The 18205-nt window shown below is 38.7% G+C and overlaps 1 protein-coding gene across 1 annotated transcript; it reads left to right on the forward strand.

Annotated features, from left to right (window-relative positions):
* The first annotated feature begins 11754 nt into the window (after positions 1-11754).
* Positions 11755-17290, forward strand: LOC110966623 (zinc finger protein ZFP2). The gene is made up of 2 exons (XM_022216057.2): positions 11755-12091; positions 14240-17290. The coding sequence occupies exons 1-2, from the start codon at positions 11920-11922 to the stop codon at positions 15181-15183; spliced, it is 1116 nt and encodes a 371-aa protein (XP_022071749.1). The 5' UTR covers positions 11755-11919; the 3' UTR covers positions 15184-17290.
* Positions 17291-18205: the final 915 nt, after the last annotated feature.

An 18205-nucleotide genomic window follows, 5' to 3' on the forward strand; every position in this document is an offset into this window, starting at 1 on the left:
TTAGCTTCATCTGACCACAGAACTTTCCTCCAGATGTGTATGTGATCAGCAGCACATGGAAAAAGGCATGAAAATAAAGACTTCCTTCTTCCATGGCTCCTCTCAGCCTACAGTGATATCTAACCCATTTGACTGTGGGCTTTGACACCTGTGTTCCAGAGTTGCTTTTGAATGATTTTTGGTTGACTCTTGACCTTCCTGACCGATTGTGTCTCAGCAGCAGGTGATAGGTTGCATTTTCTTCCTAATTGTGGCAGTGACATAACTCCACCAAGCACTTTGTACTTGCAGTTGTTTGCACAGATAATTTTGGTATCTGTAGCTGCTTTGAAATGTCTCCAAATGACCTTCTGGATTGTCCAAGTCCACTATTTGCTTTTTCAGATCTGTCTGAGCTCCTCAGATATTTCCACTGTTGTGTCTGTGGTTGAATCTAATGAATGAATGAAATGGCCCTATTTACAGTTCTTCTCAGTTGCTTTGGTACATTTCTCAGATCAGAATTGAAATTCTGAAAACTGCTTGTTCAGTCTTCACATTATTGTGTCACTTGTGCACATCAAAAAAGCAGTTTCTCATTTCTTTGAACAAGTTGCAAATGTGGAGGAGGTGTAGGAAGACTGCGCTGTAATTCCCACAGCACTGCATGTACAATTTTCCGTAAGGAGATTGTCCTATATTCACATTTCTTCACATTTTGAGCAAGAGACTGGCTTTTGCAGGTAGTGCGTGGTGTTCTGCTATTTGTACGAATTGTTTCAAGAAATGCATTGTTTTGCACGTCGAGGATGATTCGAGAAATGTACCGAAGCGACTGAGTAAAACTGTAAAGGGATTGTCAATTGCAATCACTTATGAGAAGTAAAGAGGCCTTGCTACTAAGAAAATTTGATGAACCCAACTGTCTACATCACCATGCATGTATATTTTTGACCTGGAAGATTTAGTTATATTCCTAGAAGACTTATAATAACGCTGTGTGAGAACCAAAATGATTGTTTTTTGTGATGACACCTGTTTAAATGATTCCATCGTAGAAAATTCTAAGTTACAGGAGTCATTGGAAACTCAACACTTCCATGATTTACACGGTTTTTACAGGTGGATGTGCTTTCAGGATCTGTCGTCCTCATTTCAACCATGGTGTTTTCTTTGACCCCACACTGAACTTGTTTATTCTGCTTTTATAATGTGCATTGGCTTTTTTAATCAGCACTTTGTGTGCAAACCCTGAGGTCCCTATTTATTTTACAGATAGGGTTTATCAGTTAAACACTGCATGGTCTTCTTATCCTCATGCAAACTTTTATAGTTCTGTTTCATTACGTTTCATTAATTCCAACTTTGATGAAACATACTTATGATTATGCATTTAATAAGTTCACAAATGTGAATATAGGGCAAAAAATCTATTTCAGAGAGGCTTGAGCAGGACCGGAGTGGGACTCGTTTTCAGCCCTGGACTTTCATGCCTCAGACCGGCCCACTTTAGATCACAGCCTATCACTGTTAAAATCATGTAATTCTAGCCTTGTCTTGTAATTCAGTGTGTTTTTCTAAAATATTTCCAATTCAGTGCAAGTAAGGGCTGCTTCACAATGTGGAGATATTTCAACATGAGTGCACATCTCCACAATTATTCTTTACAACAATATATAAAATGTTCAAGGATATCCAAACCTTAAAAATGAAATAAAAATATTAAATTAAAAAAATAAAATAAAAGTTGTTGCACTTTCTAATAACACTATCATCTCTTTTTCCTCTGCAAGGAAACAGTTCTATCACAACTTAAATTTCACAAATATGAATTTTAATCTCCAACACTATTCTTTACAACATCACAATGTCCTTTTTAGCAATATCAAATATCAAGCAAATTAGTGTTCACAGATATCTAATCCTCATGAATAAAGAATAATTATTATACTGTTGTCTGCAAGTTTGTTATTCACAGTATAACATAACTTTCTAATGATGCCATTATGGTCCGTGTATATTTTGGTAATTGGATTTTCCATTCTGAAACGGATATTGAAAAACAAAAGAGTGGTCATTTGATTTTCGTTTTAAAATGCAAAAAATAAAATTGAAATACAAGGCATTTTTCCTATTCATGATCGAAAGAAGATATACGAAATTTTAAAAATGCTTTGATTTTCATTTTATATTTACAATAACAAGAAAATAAAATCAGTAAGAGACAGAAACGAAAAAAAGGTCAGTTTTTTCATTTCCTGAGACCGGAAATGGTCATCAGCAAGTGTGGAGCCAAACAGAGTACGATGCATGACTGTATGTAATTTTTTTTCATTAGTTTTCATGGTCAAAATTAGAGATCTGGTGGACGATCTTAAAATAAATCAATATTGAATTTTTTATAGAGTTAAAGTTTTGCGAAGTCAGGAGGCGGGGCCGGGGCTACTTGATAAACAGTCCGGTCTGGACTACAGGAAGTAATTTTTAAAAAATGAAAATTCCATCATTGTTTCTTAAATTGCATGTTTTAAGGTTTCAATTACTATGAATAAAATATTTTTCTTCTATCACTCTTGGCTTTATTGGATTGTTAAAAAGTTCCCGTTTTTTTGTGTGTCACCCTGTATATCCAAATTAGTTCAGTGTATTTACATTTTATAGAAGATTTGATTTCTTAATCTCAGTACTGTAGAGTCTGACCCTAAATATTATAATAATGATGTCAATTTAAATAAATAATATTTAGTGCAGAGTCATAAACTTTAATCAGCTAAACTTGCATAATAAATATCACTGCACAATCTTAACCTGAACATTCATCATTTTATAAAAGTAGCATGAACTTTATTAAAACTGGACAACACCAGTAATGAAAGTAAATGTTTTTATCTCGTGTTGAAGTTAAATTTAAAGTCAATTTTAATGAGAATGTGAGAATGGAGATTTTCTTTCCTTTATAGAATATTCCCTCAAAATATTCTGTTTGTTATTGGCTTTTGAAGAATTTTTTTTTACTTATTTATTTTTAGATACCTCAGACTGATGCACTTTGGTGGTTTGCAGATAATTTCATGTACAATGACAGTCAAGATCTTCGATTCTAACATATTTTGCTAAAACAAGAACTGCAAACCTTCTCAACCATCTCTCAGTCTGAAAAAATTCCGCTGCGACAAAGAATTATCTGATGTAGTTATGATTACAATCTTTACTGAACCAGCTCTGCAATTATTAAAAATCTGTATATGGATATGATTTTCTCTGATGGGACCACTAAAAGTGCATACAATAAAGTAAATCTCTTCTGCATTGCACACATACACTTTTGCATAACTCTGGACGTCAAAGTAAAGGCAGACAGATCCACTGATCAGCCACAACATTCTGACCACCGACAGCTGAAGACAACAACATCCATCATGTAGTTCTAATGCAACGTTCTGCTGGGATACCTTGACGTTCATGTTGATGTTTGGACACGTACCACCACCTAAACACTGCAGGACAAACAACCCCCCAGTCTCCATGGCAACAGCAGTCCTTGACTCCAGCTGCCACCCTCAGCAGGACAAACTAAAACTGCTCAGGAGCGGTCCGAGGAACACGACAGAGCTGTTCACCAGGGTTCCACACTCCCCACATCCAGATATGATTGAACATCTGTGGGATGGTCCAGGATCAGCCTGGTCTAGATAGGACCCACCCTGCAACCCACAGGACCCACAGGACATCCTCAGAGGTCCTGATGAACCACTGGGTCAGAGGAGTTTTAGCAGCATAAAGGGACCAACACAGTATTAGTCAGGCGGTCATAATGTTATACTATTATGTCATGCTGATTATATGATCAGTAAATGCTACTATCAATTATAACGTCCACATTGATCAGGAAAAAACGAAACTATCAGTTCATTCAGAAACTGTGGGGTTAAACCTCAAAACACAGACCTCAACAGCAGTTGGTTTTCAAAGCAGAACACCAGCCGGTTTTCACTAAAGAAGCTTTCAGAGCAACAATTAAATGACAGTTTTGTTCTCATTAAGTTCACAGTGTCAGAGTCAGCCAAAATAACGCATACACACATCAAAAAAGATTTTTTGAATATAAATATTTCATTTGTAAAAGTACTTCTGTACATTTAGATACCTCTTTCAAAGTTTGATCAAATCATGATAACTGTGTCCTGTTGTACGATGTTTTCCCAACAGATGGCATTACCCTCATGAATGGAGCATCAACAAGAACACAACAGAAATGTCTGGAAGCCAGTGGCCTCCTCTTTGAGCACCTCTTGTAATTGTAGAGGCCAAAGATAACTTATTAATCTCATGGTGTCTGAATTAATTTGATATTGAAATATTTATGCAAGTTTTTCTTTTCCTGATGTGTGTAAACATTATTTTGGCTGACTCTGTATGATGGGTTTCTGACAGGTCACCAGTCAACATCTTTTTGTAATAATGACAAACATACCTGCATTCTACAGGAGTGATTTTCCTCATGTGCAGGTAAAGATGTGAGGAGTTTAGAGATGACAGGAGCAGGAGTCATCCTCACTAATTCAGCTTCCACCTAGAAACAGAAAGACCACAAACAAACACACTGACAGACTTTCAAATGTTCAACCTCACAGCCTCAAAATACCTGTTCAGGAAGCGTTGTGTTTCTAAATTCTGCTGAAAGCATTGACAGACATTCTTTTACAAGGTTGTGTAAAAAGCAGCCTGTCCTCTGAGCTACTGAGAAATCTTCCTGAACAAAGTTTCAACGTGTAAATCGGCTCAACAAAAACTAAAGCCTCAGTCAGAGATAACAGGTATCGCAAATTATAAACAACTTTCTTTGTTAACTCAGACTTTCTGCTTCAAACTCACATAAAAAGGGGAGTTTAACTCATTAGGTGACTGAAAATGAATGGTTTGTGCAGTTCTAGATCCAAAAGTAGGAAGTTTCAACTCATGTTTTACTATAAATACATGCAAAAATTAACAAATATAATGGCTGGTTGTTAGTTTATTCACTGTTAATGTCACTTTATATACTGGATTGAACTTGAGCAGTGGAAGAGAGAAGGAATTTAATGAAATTATGGAGATTCAGAGAGGTAATGTTTCACAATGTTAAGGGTCTAATTCAAACCAGCTGAATGTGAAACTTCAATGCAGCTGAACGGATTTCAGTTAACCTTAAAGTAAATTAACTTTTTAAAAGCTAAAATACACAGCAGAGAAATACAGGTTGAGAAGTTCATTCTAATAATGACGGACAGGTGAGGCAGCAACTAACACAGGTGTTCAGCGGTAAGTTCGCCACCTGTGTTAAATTAGCCCGCTAGCTAACTTAGCCGCTTAGCTAGCTAACACGTCTGGACCAACTGCTCAAACACGACAAAACAATTCTTCACAAGTCGCTGACTTAACAATACAAAAAAACAATGCTAGTGGTTAAAAGTATTTATCTTCTTATCGTGTTTTACTCCAAAAACAAGGTCATCAGCAGCCAGAGATGTAGACAGAAGATTAGATAGGCTAACGCGCTGTCTTCTATACATACCTATAGCCTATAGTCTATGCTCTGCAGAGACGTCATAACGATTACCCATAATTCCAAGGGGCAGCCTCAGACGAAACTAATCCAGCCGCTCACACGAAAACTAAAGCAAATAAAAATGTCAAACCACCGTGGGGTGGTCAGACTTTCCTGGGAGATTGTGTCGCACGTGGAAATGCCTCCAAAAACATTTGAGGATACCATGAGTGAGACCAACATCCGGTCAGTTGACTATAAATACAGCTGGAATGCCATGCAACTATTTGAGACGGGTTTGACCGAAACCTTAGCCGCCGAATGAAAAAAAAATACCAGGGGGACTTCTCGTGTCAAGTGCACGTGGCATGAATTGTCTGAAACTGGAAGTTCCGTTGAGACTACTCCGGGGCTTCACGTGGCTACTGCTAGGTTGAATTTCTGCCTCACCATTTTTTTACAATTTTATTTTTTTTATTGTTGTTTTTTATAAATCTATATTTACATCCAGCGGATCTGACTGTTTCTGAAATGGAGCTCAATCACTGTTTGAAAATGCTTCATGAAATCACCACAATAACAGCCTTTTCTATTTATACACTTTTTTGGATCTCATCACACATCACTCACACTTTTGGAAGCACATCAATTTTGCTCATTCTGTCCGTGACGGTGGATCACACGCTGACACTTCAGCTCCAGCATCTTCCACAGTCCCACAGTCCCTTGTCCTGCCTTCAACAGCTCCACTCGTGTTTGTCATTAACTGGGTGCAGATTTACTTTTGTTACAGTGCAAATGATCTGCTGATGGATCATTTTCACTGGAACAAAAGTTCAATCTGTGGAATAAATGCAGCTCCAAACATGTGGAAACATCAAGTCAAATGCCCCAGATTTCAAGAATGCATTCGTACAGGAGGACGCCATCTACAGGACGTAGTTTTTCACAAATGAAAATTCCATCATTCTTTCTTAAACGGCACGTTTTAAGGTTTCAATTACTATGAATAAAATATTTTTTCTCCTATCACTCTTGGTTTTATTGGATTGTTAAAAAGTTCCTGTTTTTTGTGTCACCCTGTATATCCAAATGAGTTCAGTGTATTTACATTTTATAGAACATTTCATTTCTTAATCTCAATACTGCAGGGTCTGACCCTAAATATTATAATGTAAATTTGAATAATATTTAGTGCAGAGTCATAAACTTTAATCAGCTAAACTTACATAACAAATATCATTGAGGATGGGAATGTTGTCTATGACCAGAGTCGACTCACAACCTTCAGCGGCTTCCTTGTGTACCCCATGTAGGTGGAGACTGAGAGGGTGGAGAGGGCCAAACCTCTTCTTCACAAGACAATTAAGTTAAAGTCTGGTGTCCTGGGAACTAACCTGGCCAAATTATGAAACCTGAGGAGGCTTTATGTTACCATAAAAATAATAAAGATGAATTCATAACCTCCTTTTGAAATGCTGAGTTATTTTGAGCTTTTCTGCAAAAAACAAAACAAGTTAAATCGAGGTATTTCTTGTTTAACTTCATTAGATATCTGCTGTTTCCTCCCTCTTACCCAACTTTCTCTGATGTCAATCATCTTGTAGATATTGTAGAAAGAAAGAAATATAAATCAAACTTCTGCAGAATCGTCCACGATGACGAACATGGTTGCACATTTACACGACCATTCAAAAGTTTGGGGTCACTTAGAAATGTCCTTATTTTTGGGGAAAAAAAATCATTTTTTTCAAATGAAGATAACCTTAAATGAATGATACATCATTCAGACATTGTTAATGTGGTAAATGACTGTTCTAGCTGAAAACAGCTGATTTTTAATGGAATATCTCCATAGGGGTACAGAGGAACATTTCCATCACTCCTGTGTTCTAATGCTACATTGTGTTAGCTAATGGTGTTGAAAGGCTCACTGATGATTAGAAAACCCTTATGCAGTTATGTTAGCACATGAATAAAAGTGTGAGTTTTCATGGGAAACATGAAATTGCCTGGGTGACCACAAACTTTTGGATGTTAGTGTATGTCCACATTTCAGCGTCCGAAACCTAAAGAGATTTTGTACCCTGTCATATTTGCACTCACTGTCAGCACATTTCCAATGTGAAATAAAGTCCTGCACCTCTGTGGAAACAGCAGCGCCGTGGGTAGGTGTCGAGAGAAGTCAAAAGTGTCTTTTGTTCAGTGTGACCAAGTTAGAATGACATTAATCACAGTAAAAGAAAGAAAAAACAAAAGCTGAAATTCTTTAATTATTTATTTTATAATTTTTTTTGGGAAAAGCAACTGGAATCAACATGTACAACATTTTTCCAAGTGCCCACAGGTACTACCAAAACAAAAAATGGTAGCATGACCTGCAATAACTATGTTACTGATTGCATTTTTCCATGACTGGTTTCATACCTGAATCACTCATGGCTCATCAGTTGTGCCAAAAAGTGCAGTTCATTATTATTTTTAGGAGGAACAAACAGTTTATTTGAATGAATTTTAAAATAAGACTAAAAGTGAAGTGCAAAGATCACAAATTATAGATTAGCATAGATTCAGTTCACTTTCCTGATGAAATTAATCGACACACCTGGAAAGCTGAAGATCCAGCAGTTGCTCCTGTTTTTACAGTTTCTCGCTTGAACTGAATGCTGTAATTTTATTCAAAAAAAACAAAAAAGAAAACAAGTGTTTCAAACCTGTCAGCAGGTTTTGGGGCTCAGAGGGTCGAAAAAGCTTTTAGATCAGCATGTAGGAGCACATCTGCTTCATTACACAAGCCTTTTAGTGCAGGAATATAGGTTTAACAGCTCAGTATGTCAGAATCCAAGTTGCACCTGAACAAATCACCAGTTTTAGAAAAAGCATTAGGAGTAAAAATGCAAAACCAGTCCTATCTTCCTCTGAAATGCTGTGCAGTCTAAAGTAGCATCGTATGGAAATACTTCCGTGAATGCAGCTGTTCGCCTTCCAGAAAGAAACATAAACAGGATTTACAGGTAATTAACTAAAACATGAAAACAGTTCCTGCGATGAAACCAAACTGGCTTCTTGTCCTTCCTGTGATCATCCAACAGGAAGTTTTTGTCCACATCAGATTTCTCTGGCAGACAGAGAGTCGCGTCTCAACAAAATAAAGGACAGATGAGTGCTGAGAGGACAGATTCAAATTACAGTATGTGGAGAAAACCCACACATGCACAGAACATGCAAACCCCACGCAGAAAGATTCCAGGCCGGGACACGAACCGGGGACACGATGTTGCCAGCCACTGAAATAAACATTCATATCAAAAAGGAAAACTCATCTGCCAAAATAAAGAAATTTTTGTCCTTTTCCTTTCCAAATGAAGAACTCTGCCAAATCACTAGTTACAGTTGTTTTTTAAATTAATGGATTATCAGATTTCAAAGGGTTGGAAACAAACCAGCAGTAAATATGTAAAGATGCAGAACCCTGATATACACGCTGCTTCATCTTGTTCCTCAGAAACCGAGCAGCACTGCACAGCAAACAGGATTAGTTGATCAGTCGCAATCAGGAAACAATTCTGAAAACTGAAAAGTCCTAGTTTTTAAATTCTGGGAGCAGTTGGACAGTTTTCTCATTTTCTGTGATCATAAATTTTAAAATTAGGGGATTTTTGTGATTGTTGGTTTGAAAAAGGGAGATAATTGTTTTGAACAACACAGCTGCAGACAAAGTCTTTGGTTCAGTAAAACACTAAAATGAACTCTCTGAGGACACAAATGAACCAGTTAATCACACAGTGAAAACAGAAAACCTTACAGTTTTATTTTATGACTGCAGAATATTTGTCACACTGTAGACTTGCGATCACATTGTTTTAGTTTCGTTAAATGCAAAGTCACCAGATATTTATTTTATTAAAGTACAATGTGAAAAATTGAACTTGAAAAGACCGGCTTTACAGATTTCAGTACGCCAATATAAAGAAAAAGAAGTTGTTTGACTTAACATTAAAAATGTGTCAAGCTTCCAAGTTTTAAGGTCGTTTTTACAGTTGCTAACATTAGTGTAAACTCATCACAAAAAACTGTGATGATCTGGGGGGTTGGGGAAATATTTACAAGCCTTTCTCTACATTTTAATTTTTTCTGCAAAATATCCTTCTTTAAAATAACGCAGTTCTTCTGGAATATTATGACTTAAGAAGCCATAGATGCTGGTATCCAAACAACAGCAGGTGCTGCAGAGATGGTTTTAATTTGGTTTATGGATTCAAACCTAAAACACATTCGACCTTCTCGCACTTTCAGAAAAAAAACTGATGGAAAATAAACAGCTCAGCAGTCACTAAATAAATGCTAATGTCTTGCTTAAAATGAATGAGATAGATTTAAAAGTGCATATAATTTAAATGACAGCGTTCTGACATTAAAATTGTTAAAATAATAAAACTCTACAAATAAAAATCTACCACTCAATTCTAACTTATTTTGTAATGGGATGTACTAACAGTAAATAAATAAAAATAATAAGAATGTGTTTTTTTTAAAAGAGGATACTTAATAATAATAATAATAATAATAATAATAATAATAATAATAATAATAACAATGTTTTAGATCAGTTAAAAGTCAGGCCCATGTGCCAAATAAGTTTTGAAAAGTTTTAAATAAAAAAATTTAAAAAAGTCCATTAAAAAAGGTTTACATATCAATTTTAATGATGTAACTGTATATTTTTAAGACACTCAAATCTTCTCTTTCAAAAAATGTTTTCTCTGTTGTTTTTTATATAAAAGTAATGCTGTCATATTTAGATCATGGAGTCCTATTCTGACAGAATCATCAGTAAATAAGTTTTCTCAGGACAGTTTTCTGTTTTTTTAGTTTTACCGACAGTCACTTGAACAGTGCTCATATTAATAAACACAGTAAAACCACCTCGCCAATCCACAACCTTTACTCCTCCATCCCGAACCCGGAGGACTCCATCTCCGTCCAGCCGACCTCAGACACCGGCTGTCGGCCCACAGCGGCTCGGTGGGTCGGCAGGTTGGACGGATCCTCCGCGGTGACAGCGGGCGACTCGGCGGTGCTCAGAGCCGAAGAGGTGAAGTCCTGTCCGGCTTGAGAAGGCTCGGTGGGTCCGGTAGAGACTTCCATGGACCCGGTGCTGTGAGTTATACTTTGAGTGTCAGCAGGTGATTGATTATTGGTATTAATTGCATCAATCATGTCCTTATCAATAGATCTATTATTACTGACATCACTGATCAAAAAGTTAGTTTCATCAGCATCACTTTTACATTTTGTTTTATTTCTAAGTCTTCCTGCAGCACCAGCAGTTTCAGCACCACTTAGTTCAGACTCGGAGGTGGTAGATCCATGTTCGGTCCTGGTCTTGGTGCGGCTCAGTCCGGGTCCAGCGGTGGGTTTCCAGATGAGGCTGTAGTAAACAGCGAGGACGACCGCAGCTAGAGACACGGACATCACGTACACCATCACGGTGGCCAGCCTCACCCACTTCTTGTTGGCTTTGGCCACCAGCTTCGCCTTCTTCTCTCCGGTGTAGGTGGCCGGTTTGCCCCGGTCCGCAGGGCCGAATCCCGGGGTCCAGGTCTTCGGGTCCCGCATGGTGGAGGAGGAACAGAGTGGGGGTCCGTCACAGCAGAGCAGAGTATCTGCAGGCCCGGCAGAGATTCGTCAGCCTCCCGGTCCCTCCACCATCCCGGTGTGGAGCCACAGCTGGACTCCACCAGATGTTTATAACAGGTGTTTAGTCTGTTCCGATTCCCCGGAAAAATCTGACTCCCCCTTCGCGTGAACGCGCGCGACCGCTTCACTCTGTTTAGGGTACGATCTCCCCCAAAGACATTAGACACTGTTGGTGCAGACATACGGATGAGAAGAGAAGAAACCTGACTCGTCATATTTAACAGGAAAACATGTCTACTGTTTGCCACTTTATCACACTTAACCTGAAACCAGTAGAAAACAATGACAAAAGTAAACGTCCAACAGAAAACCCGTCAAGTGGCCACGGAGTGAAACGTTCACGTGAAGGGGGAGTCAGCCAAGTTGTCACATGAGGGAATGGAATCAATCACAATGAGGAGACTCCTTAATCCCGGAGAGAGAACCAGGCAAGGTCGGTGCACGCAGTCCTTCATTTTATCAGCTCCACAGGATTACATCTTTGGAAGTAGGAATGGTATGAATTCTGCATTCTCACCCTGACCTGCGAGAGGCAGCAATGTGCCGCAAACTCATAAGAAGAGGAAGAAGAAGAAGAACCGTTGTTCCTGTTAGCTTCGACCAGCTTCCATGATTCCCATCTATGCCAACTGCTGCTGTCCAGTCCTGATGTGTGGAAGTTTCTATAGACAGTTGTGTTGTCGTGTCTCAGATTAATATGTTATCACTTTAAGATGATTTCAGTCCAGAATCTGAGAGAGTTGATCAACGAGCGACTAACTGCTGCTGCTGAAGAAATATTCACACTGTTTGAAAAAATCATCTTCCAGTACGAGGAGGAGATCGATCGTCAGCGTCGACTGCTGGATAACATCTGGAAACCAGAGATAAAGTTAAACACAGCAGGTTTGTAGAACTGTGATGGTCTGAATGAGCTGATAGAAGTAAAGTGAGGAGCTGCGGTTAGTGTGGATGAAAAGCAGGATAGCTTTAAAATTTCTCAACTGACTCCACGCTGGTGTTTAAGTTTCAGGGTTTGAAATAATCCCAAAGAAATCAGGCAAACATCAACTTACTTACTTTGGTGGCTGAATATAAATTATTGTGATAATGAACTGTGAAAGTCACGTTTTCCTTCGTCCATTTATAATATAATATATGTTGATTTAATACAAATGAAATGTACAGAAGTCTTTTTTCTTTGTGAAAGCTGCCTAGCATTTTAGCTTTTCTCGTGCTCCACGTCAAACCCAACTCATTCACTCTGACACACTGACAAATATATCTGTTACTGCATACAAACTGATCCATTATTCGTAGTAACTGGCCATTAAGTGTCCTAAATATCAGTATATTTCCACAATGTGACAGATCTTCTGTACATTTCATGAACATTAAAAAAATGTTATATACGGATGAGAGAAACAAATTACCAAAGGAAAACAGGCTAGAACCATGCTGGGAAAACGTGACTTTAACAGTACCTAATGACAAAAATAACTTATGCTCAGCCACCAAGTATTTGAGGTCATGTTATTCCAATTATTACTCACAACTAATCATTTCTGAGTAAAACAGAACAAAATATAAATGAAACGGAGACACTGGCAGTCAGTCTGCCTTCTGTAATTTTTACCACGGTGAAATGATAAAGGTTCACTGCAAGACAGACAATTTGTAATTACACATTACATTTATTAATCCCAGGTAATACAGCAGTGTAGCATGTTGACATGACATATGGAGACTATCGTCCAGTATAAATAGGACAGAATAGAAGTGTGGGGTAGTATTTAAACAGCTTCCAATAGAGTACAGCAGTTGAAAAGGTAAATAAATACTTAGACAGGTAAGAGTCAACGTCAAACGATATCAGGTGGGAGGCGGTGGACAGCCAGGGTGGATCCCCGGTTCGTCACAGAACAAGCCTGAGACAGATCGATACCTCAGCCTTCAGAAAGGACAACAACAATAATGTTAGCAAAATGTGACGTTGACTTGCTGTTAATCCCTTTTAAACCAAGGATGCAGCTACTTTTTGGAGATTCTTTGTAGGCAGGTGAAATCCTCAATTATGTGTAATTTAATGTATATGATTAGTAAAGTCTGTGGTGGCCACTTATTAAGTACTCAACACAATGTTGTATTGTAAAAATACAACCAAAGGACGCCCAGATAACTCAACGGGTTGAGCGGGCGAGGACAGGCGCAGCGGCCTGGGTTCGATTCCCGCTCACAGCAGCTTCGCTGCATCTCTTCTCCCTCCTTTCCTGTCTGTCTACACTGTACTGTCTAATAGAGGCTTAAAAAATACAACCAAAGACAGTTGTTCAGTAACGAGTACCATGTCTATTTCCAGAAAAATAAGACGTTATGTTTTGAAAAAAAAAATCTGTCACATTTTATCATATAAAAATACAACCAACAATTCCTCCAAAAAGTTTTCAGGTGACATGCAGACTGTGTTCTTCTCCCATCCCTCCCCCTTGCCCTCCTCTGTCCTTCTCAACCCGCCCGGCCAGCAGGCAGATGGGTCCCCCCTATATAGAGTCGGGTTCTGCTCGAGGTTTCTTCCCTGTTAAAAGGGTGTTTTCCTTGCCACTGTCGCCTTTGGGCTTGCTCTGGGGGTCAGGCATATGGGTTCTGTAAAGCGTCTTGAGACGATTTGACTGTAATTGACATTATATAAATAAAATTGAATTGAATTGTTTACCCAGAGAAGACAGCAGATGACAAAAGAGAGTGACAGCAAAATCACATCAATGCAGCATGGCTCACAAACAGTATGAAGCGGAGCAATTTTAATTGTAACTTATGTCAAAAATCTGCCATGCTGCACAGAAGACATTTGCAAGTTCTCTTTACTTGTAGCCATTGGGTTGTTTCCATAGATGTGCAGGATTTTATGTTGCACTGAAAAATAAGCCCACAGTGAGGAAAAATGTGACAGGAGCAAAAACTGTCCAGACAGTGCTTGGGCTTCGGAGGGTTAACCATATTTGCTCAGATGTGCGTCACCTTTAGCAACATTTTTCTTTTGTCATTGCCTTCCAGAGGTTTTACAGCAACATGTCAAAGAGGAGAATGTTCTTGCTGACCAGAATCTCTGCAACCAGGGGAGGAACTCCAGTCTGGACCAGGAGGAGCCAGAGCCTCCACAGATGAAAGAGGAGCAGGAGGAACTGTGCACCAGTCAGCTGGGAAAGCAGATTGTATTGAAGCAAGAGACTGATACCTTCCTATTGACTTCAACTGATAAGGACAGTGACCACAGTGAACTAGAACCAAACAACGACCAGCTCATCTCTGACAGTTTACCAGTAGGTGAGAGCCCACATCGGGAAGGAAGTCAGCATGTAGACTCAGGAATAACTAGAAATGCTGCGCTGAAGCCAAAGAAGAGTCACAACCGAAAGAGCAGGCACAGTAAGAATGTAGACAAGTCTTCATTGTCAGGAATTCACCATGGTGCTAATGCAAGTAGAAAGTCTGTAAAATGTGATGTTTGTGGAAACACCTTTAAGAGTAAGTACCAACTGAAGAAACATCACCAAATCCACAAAGGTGTAAAGCCATTTGCTTGCAATGCATGTGGAAAAAGTTTTAGTGGGCGGTCTGAGCTGAACATCCACATGAGAACTCACACAGGTGAGAAGCCGTATTCTTGTAAAACATGTGGGAAAAGTTTCAGTCAAAATAGTAGCGTGAATATCCACATGAGAACTCACACAGGTGAGAAGCCGTATTCTTGTAAAACATGTGGGAAAAGTTTCAGTCAAAGTAGTAACCTGACTGTCCACATGAGAAATCACACAGATAAGAGGCCATGCATTTGTGAAAGATGTGGGAAAAGTTTCAGTCAAAGTAGTCATCTGACTCTCCACCTGAGAACTCACACAGGTGAGAGGCCGTATTCTTGTAGAAGATGTGGGAAAAGTTTCAGTGAACGTGGTAGTCTGACTATCCACATGAGAAGTCACATCGGTGAGAAGCTGTAGTCCTGGAACTTTGGTGGGAACAAAGCTTGAAACAACACACAGTCATTCACATCGTTCAGCGTAAAAGTAGGCCTTTTAGATTTAAATCACCTTTAGACCGCTTCAACAATATTTCTGTGAGTTTAATACATGTCGGATAGTGACACATGGAGTTGTAGGGGGGGTCAGATTTTTCTGGGCTACTTAACAAAATCTGACTTCCCCTACAACTTCTCTCCTGTAATGACTTGATACTTCACACAGCAGCAGCAGCAGCGGTGCAGATGTTGTAGCTGAGAAAGTTTGGAGGTTGTCACTTCTTGCATTCCCAAAATAGTAGGGGAGTCAGATTTTGTTAAGTGACCCTACAAAATCTGACTTCACATTTTATTATCCCCCGCCTCCACGAAGTGGAAAAGGGGGATATAGGTTTGGCCTCTGTCCGTCCGTCCGTGCTTCCGTGCGTCCGAGATGAAGGGGACAGCTTTTCTCGGAAACTATTACAGCTAGGATTACGAAATTTAGTGTGTAGCTTCACACCATGGACACCTTGATCAAGTTCGAAAATGAGACCTGTGCGATAATATTTAAGAGTTATGGCCCTTGATCACTATTTTGGATATAGACTCATAGACATCACATGTGGCGGGGGATATTGATGACCATGTCGTCGTGTTTCATATCATACAATCTGCACAGTTAACTCAACCTGCATATTTCTGTTAAAGTCCAAGTTTTGAAATAGTCTCTCTGTTCTTAATCTGCCATACTGTGATCATTTAGCCCCTTATTTTATTATTCTGTTCTTACAGACTGTAATTTACTATTTAAAAAAAAAAACAAAAAACTTGTGATTTGGTGTTTTAGCTGTTGTAGCAAATAATTTCCCAGGTATGGGATAAATAAAGAATTTCAATTCTATTATATTGTTTACTGGCCCAATAAAAATAACAAATGACTTTATACTTAAGAACTATACTTATATTAAAGACTTTATACATAAATACCAGACATATTTTGATGCCATATCTTGCATTCTTAGGGGAGTCCAGTTTTAAGTAAGGAGATGTAAAGTTTTCTCAGTGAATAAATATTTTATTGACACGTGTAGAACACTGATGGAATATGAACAATATTTGGTGATTACACCCTGTCCTGTCCTAATGTCCTCATAGGAGTGAAGCTGAGAGTAGCGTAGCATCTCCCCCCGATGCCATTTAGGGTGCGCACATACGGATGAGAAGAGGAGGAGAAACATGTCGCCTAATCATATTTAACAGGAAAACACGTCTGCAGGTCGGTACTTAATCACATTTAACCCGAAAACAACAGCAAAAACAGTAAACGTACAACAGAAAACCCGTCAAGTGGCCACAGAGTGAAACGTAAGTCACGCACGTTCACGTGAAGGGGGAGTCAGATTTTTCCGGGGAGTGTGAAAATTGCACAACACCTGAACACGAACCGTGGAGCCCTGAAACACACATTCATATCAAAATATGCTTTGTCCTCACTCGTTACAGTTGTTGTTTTTTTAAATCATTGGATTATCAGATTTCAAAGGGTTGGAAACAAACCAGCAGTAAATATGTAAAGATGCAGAACCCTGATATGCACTCTGCTTCGTCTTATTCCTCAGAAACCAAGCAGCACTGCACAGCCACCAGGATTAGTTGATCAGTCGCAATCAGGAAACAAAACATTAAAACAATAAAATGTGAAAAAAAGACAATCTCAAATACAAACAAACAAACAGAAAAGAGCAGTAACAGAGCAAAACAATTCATATTGTCTATTTTTAACAGTAATGCTCACATCTGAGGGCTGGATGTGCAAAATATGGTATTGAAAATAATTACTGTTGTTATTAATCTAAAATATGTATGTTCATGAGTTTCCACCATCTATGAACTTTTTTTCTCATAATGTGGCCTCTAATCTCGATACAAGATCAAGAAAAGAACATTACTGAACTGAAATCATCTTTGAGCCCTGCAGCAGCATTCCTGTAGTTCATATCATGGAGCTGAACCGTCACCGTGTTACATGCACTTGTTATCTTTACATGCATGTATGCAGGCCCTTAAAAATAAATATACAATAAATGTAATCCCTCTCTGATTCTCCACGTGAAGTTCCTCTCTGTTACTGTAGTTTAAAGGAGCAGAAATATTCCGAACAAGGAAATAATGGCCCGTCCTTTCAGTTTTGGAGGCCTAATAAACACCCTGTAAATGTGGGAGACTTACACACGTGGACAAAATTGTTGGTACCCCTCAGTTAAAGAAGGAAAAACCCACAATTCTCACTGAAATCACTTGAAACTCACAAAAGTAACAATAAATAAAAATTTATTGAAAATGAAATAATCAAAAACAGCCATTACTTTTGAATTGTTGATTAACATAATTATTTAAAAAAACAAACTAATGAAACAGGCCTGGACAAAAATGATGGTACCTCTATAAAAGATTGAAAACTATTTGACCAGAGTGACATGATTAACTCAGGTGTGTCATTTAATTGACATCACAGGTGTTTCCAAACTCATAATCAGTCAGTCTGCCTATTTAAAGGGAGACAAGTAGTCACCCTGCTGTTTGGTGAAAAGGTGTGTACCACACTGAACATGGACAACAGAAAGCGAAGGAGAGAATTGTCCCAGGACATCCGAAAAAAAATTATAGACAAACATCTTAAAGGTAAAGGCTATAAGACCATCTCTAAACAGCTTGAAGTTCCTGTGACAACAGTGGCTCATATTATTCCGAAGTTCAAGACCCACGGGACAGTAGCCAACCTCCCTGGACGTGGCCGCAAGAGGAAAATTGATGACAAATTGAAGAGACGGATCGTTGGAATTGTATCCAAAGAGCCCAGAGCAACCTCCAAAGAAATTAAAGGTGAACTCCAAGGCCAAGGTACATCAGTGTCAGATCGCACCATTCGTCGTTGTTTGAGCCAAAGTGGACTTCATGGGAGACGACCAAGGAGGACACCACTGCTGAAAAAAACTCATAAAAAAGCCAGACTGGAATTTACA

This window comes from Acanthochromis polyacanthus, chromosome 16 (assembly GCF_021347895.1).
Source record: "Acanthochromis polyacanthus isolate Apoly-LR-REF ecotype Palm Island chromosome 16, KAUST_Apoly_ChrSc, whole genome shotgun sequence".
Lineage (NCBI taxonomy): Eukaryota > Metazoa > Chordata > Actinopteri > Pomacentridae > Acanthochromis > Acanthochromis polyacanthus.

Bases quoted from the DNA above. Each gene is read 5' to 3' on its own strand.
- LOC110966623 (XM_022216057.2), top strand. From the start codon at position 11,920: ATGATTTCAGTCCAGAATCTGAGAGAGTTGATCAACGAGCGACTAACT. The intron at 12,092-14,239 runs GTTTGTAGAACT...ATTGCCTTCCAG, and splicing joins GATAAAGTTAAACACAGCAG to AGGTTTTACAGCAACATGTC.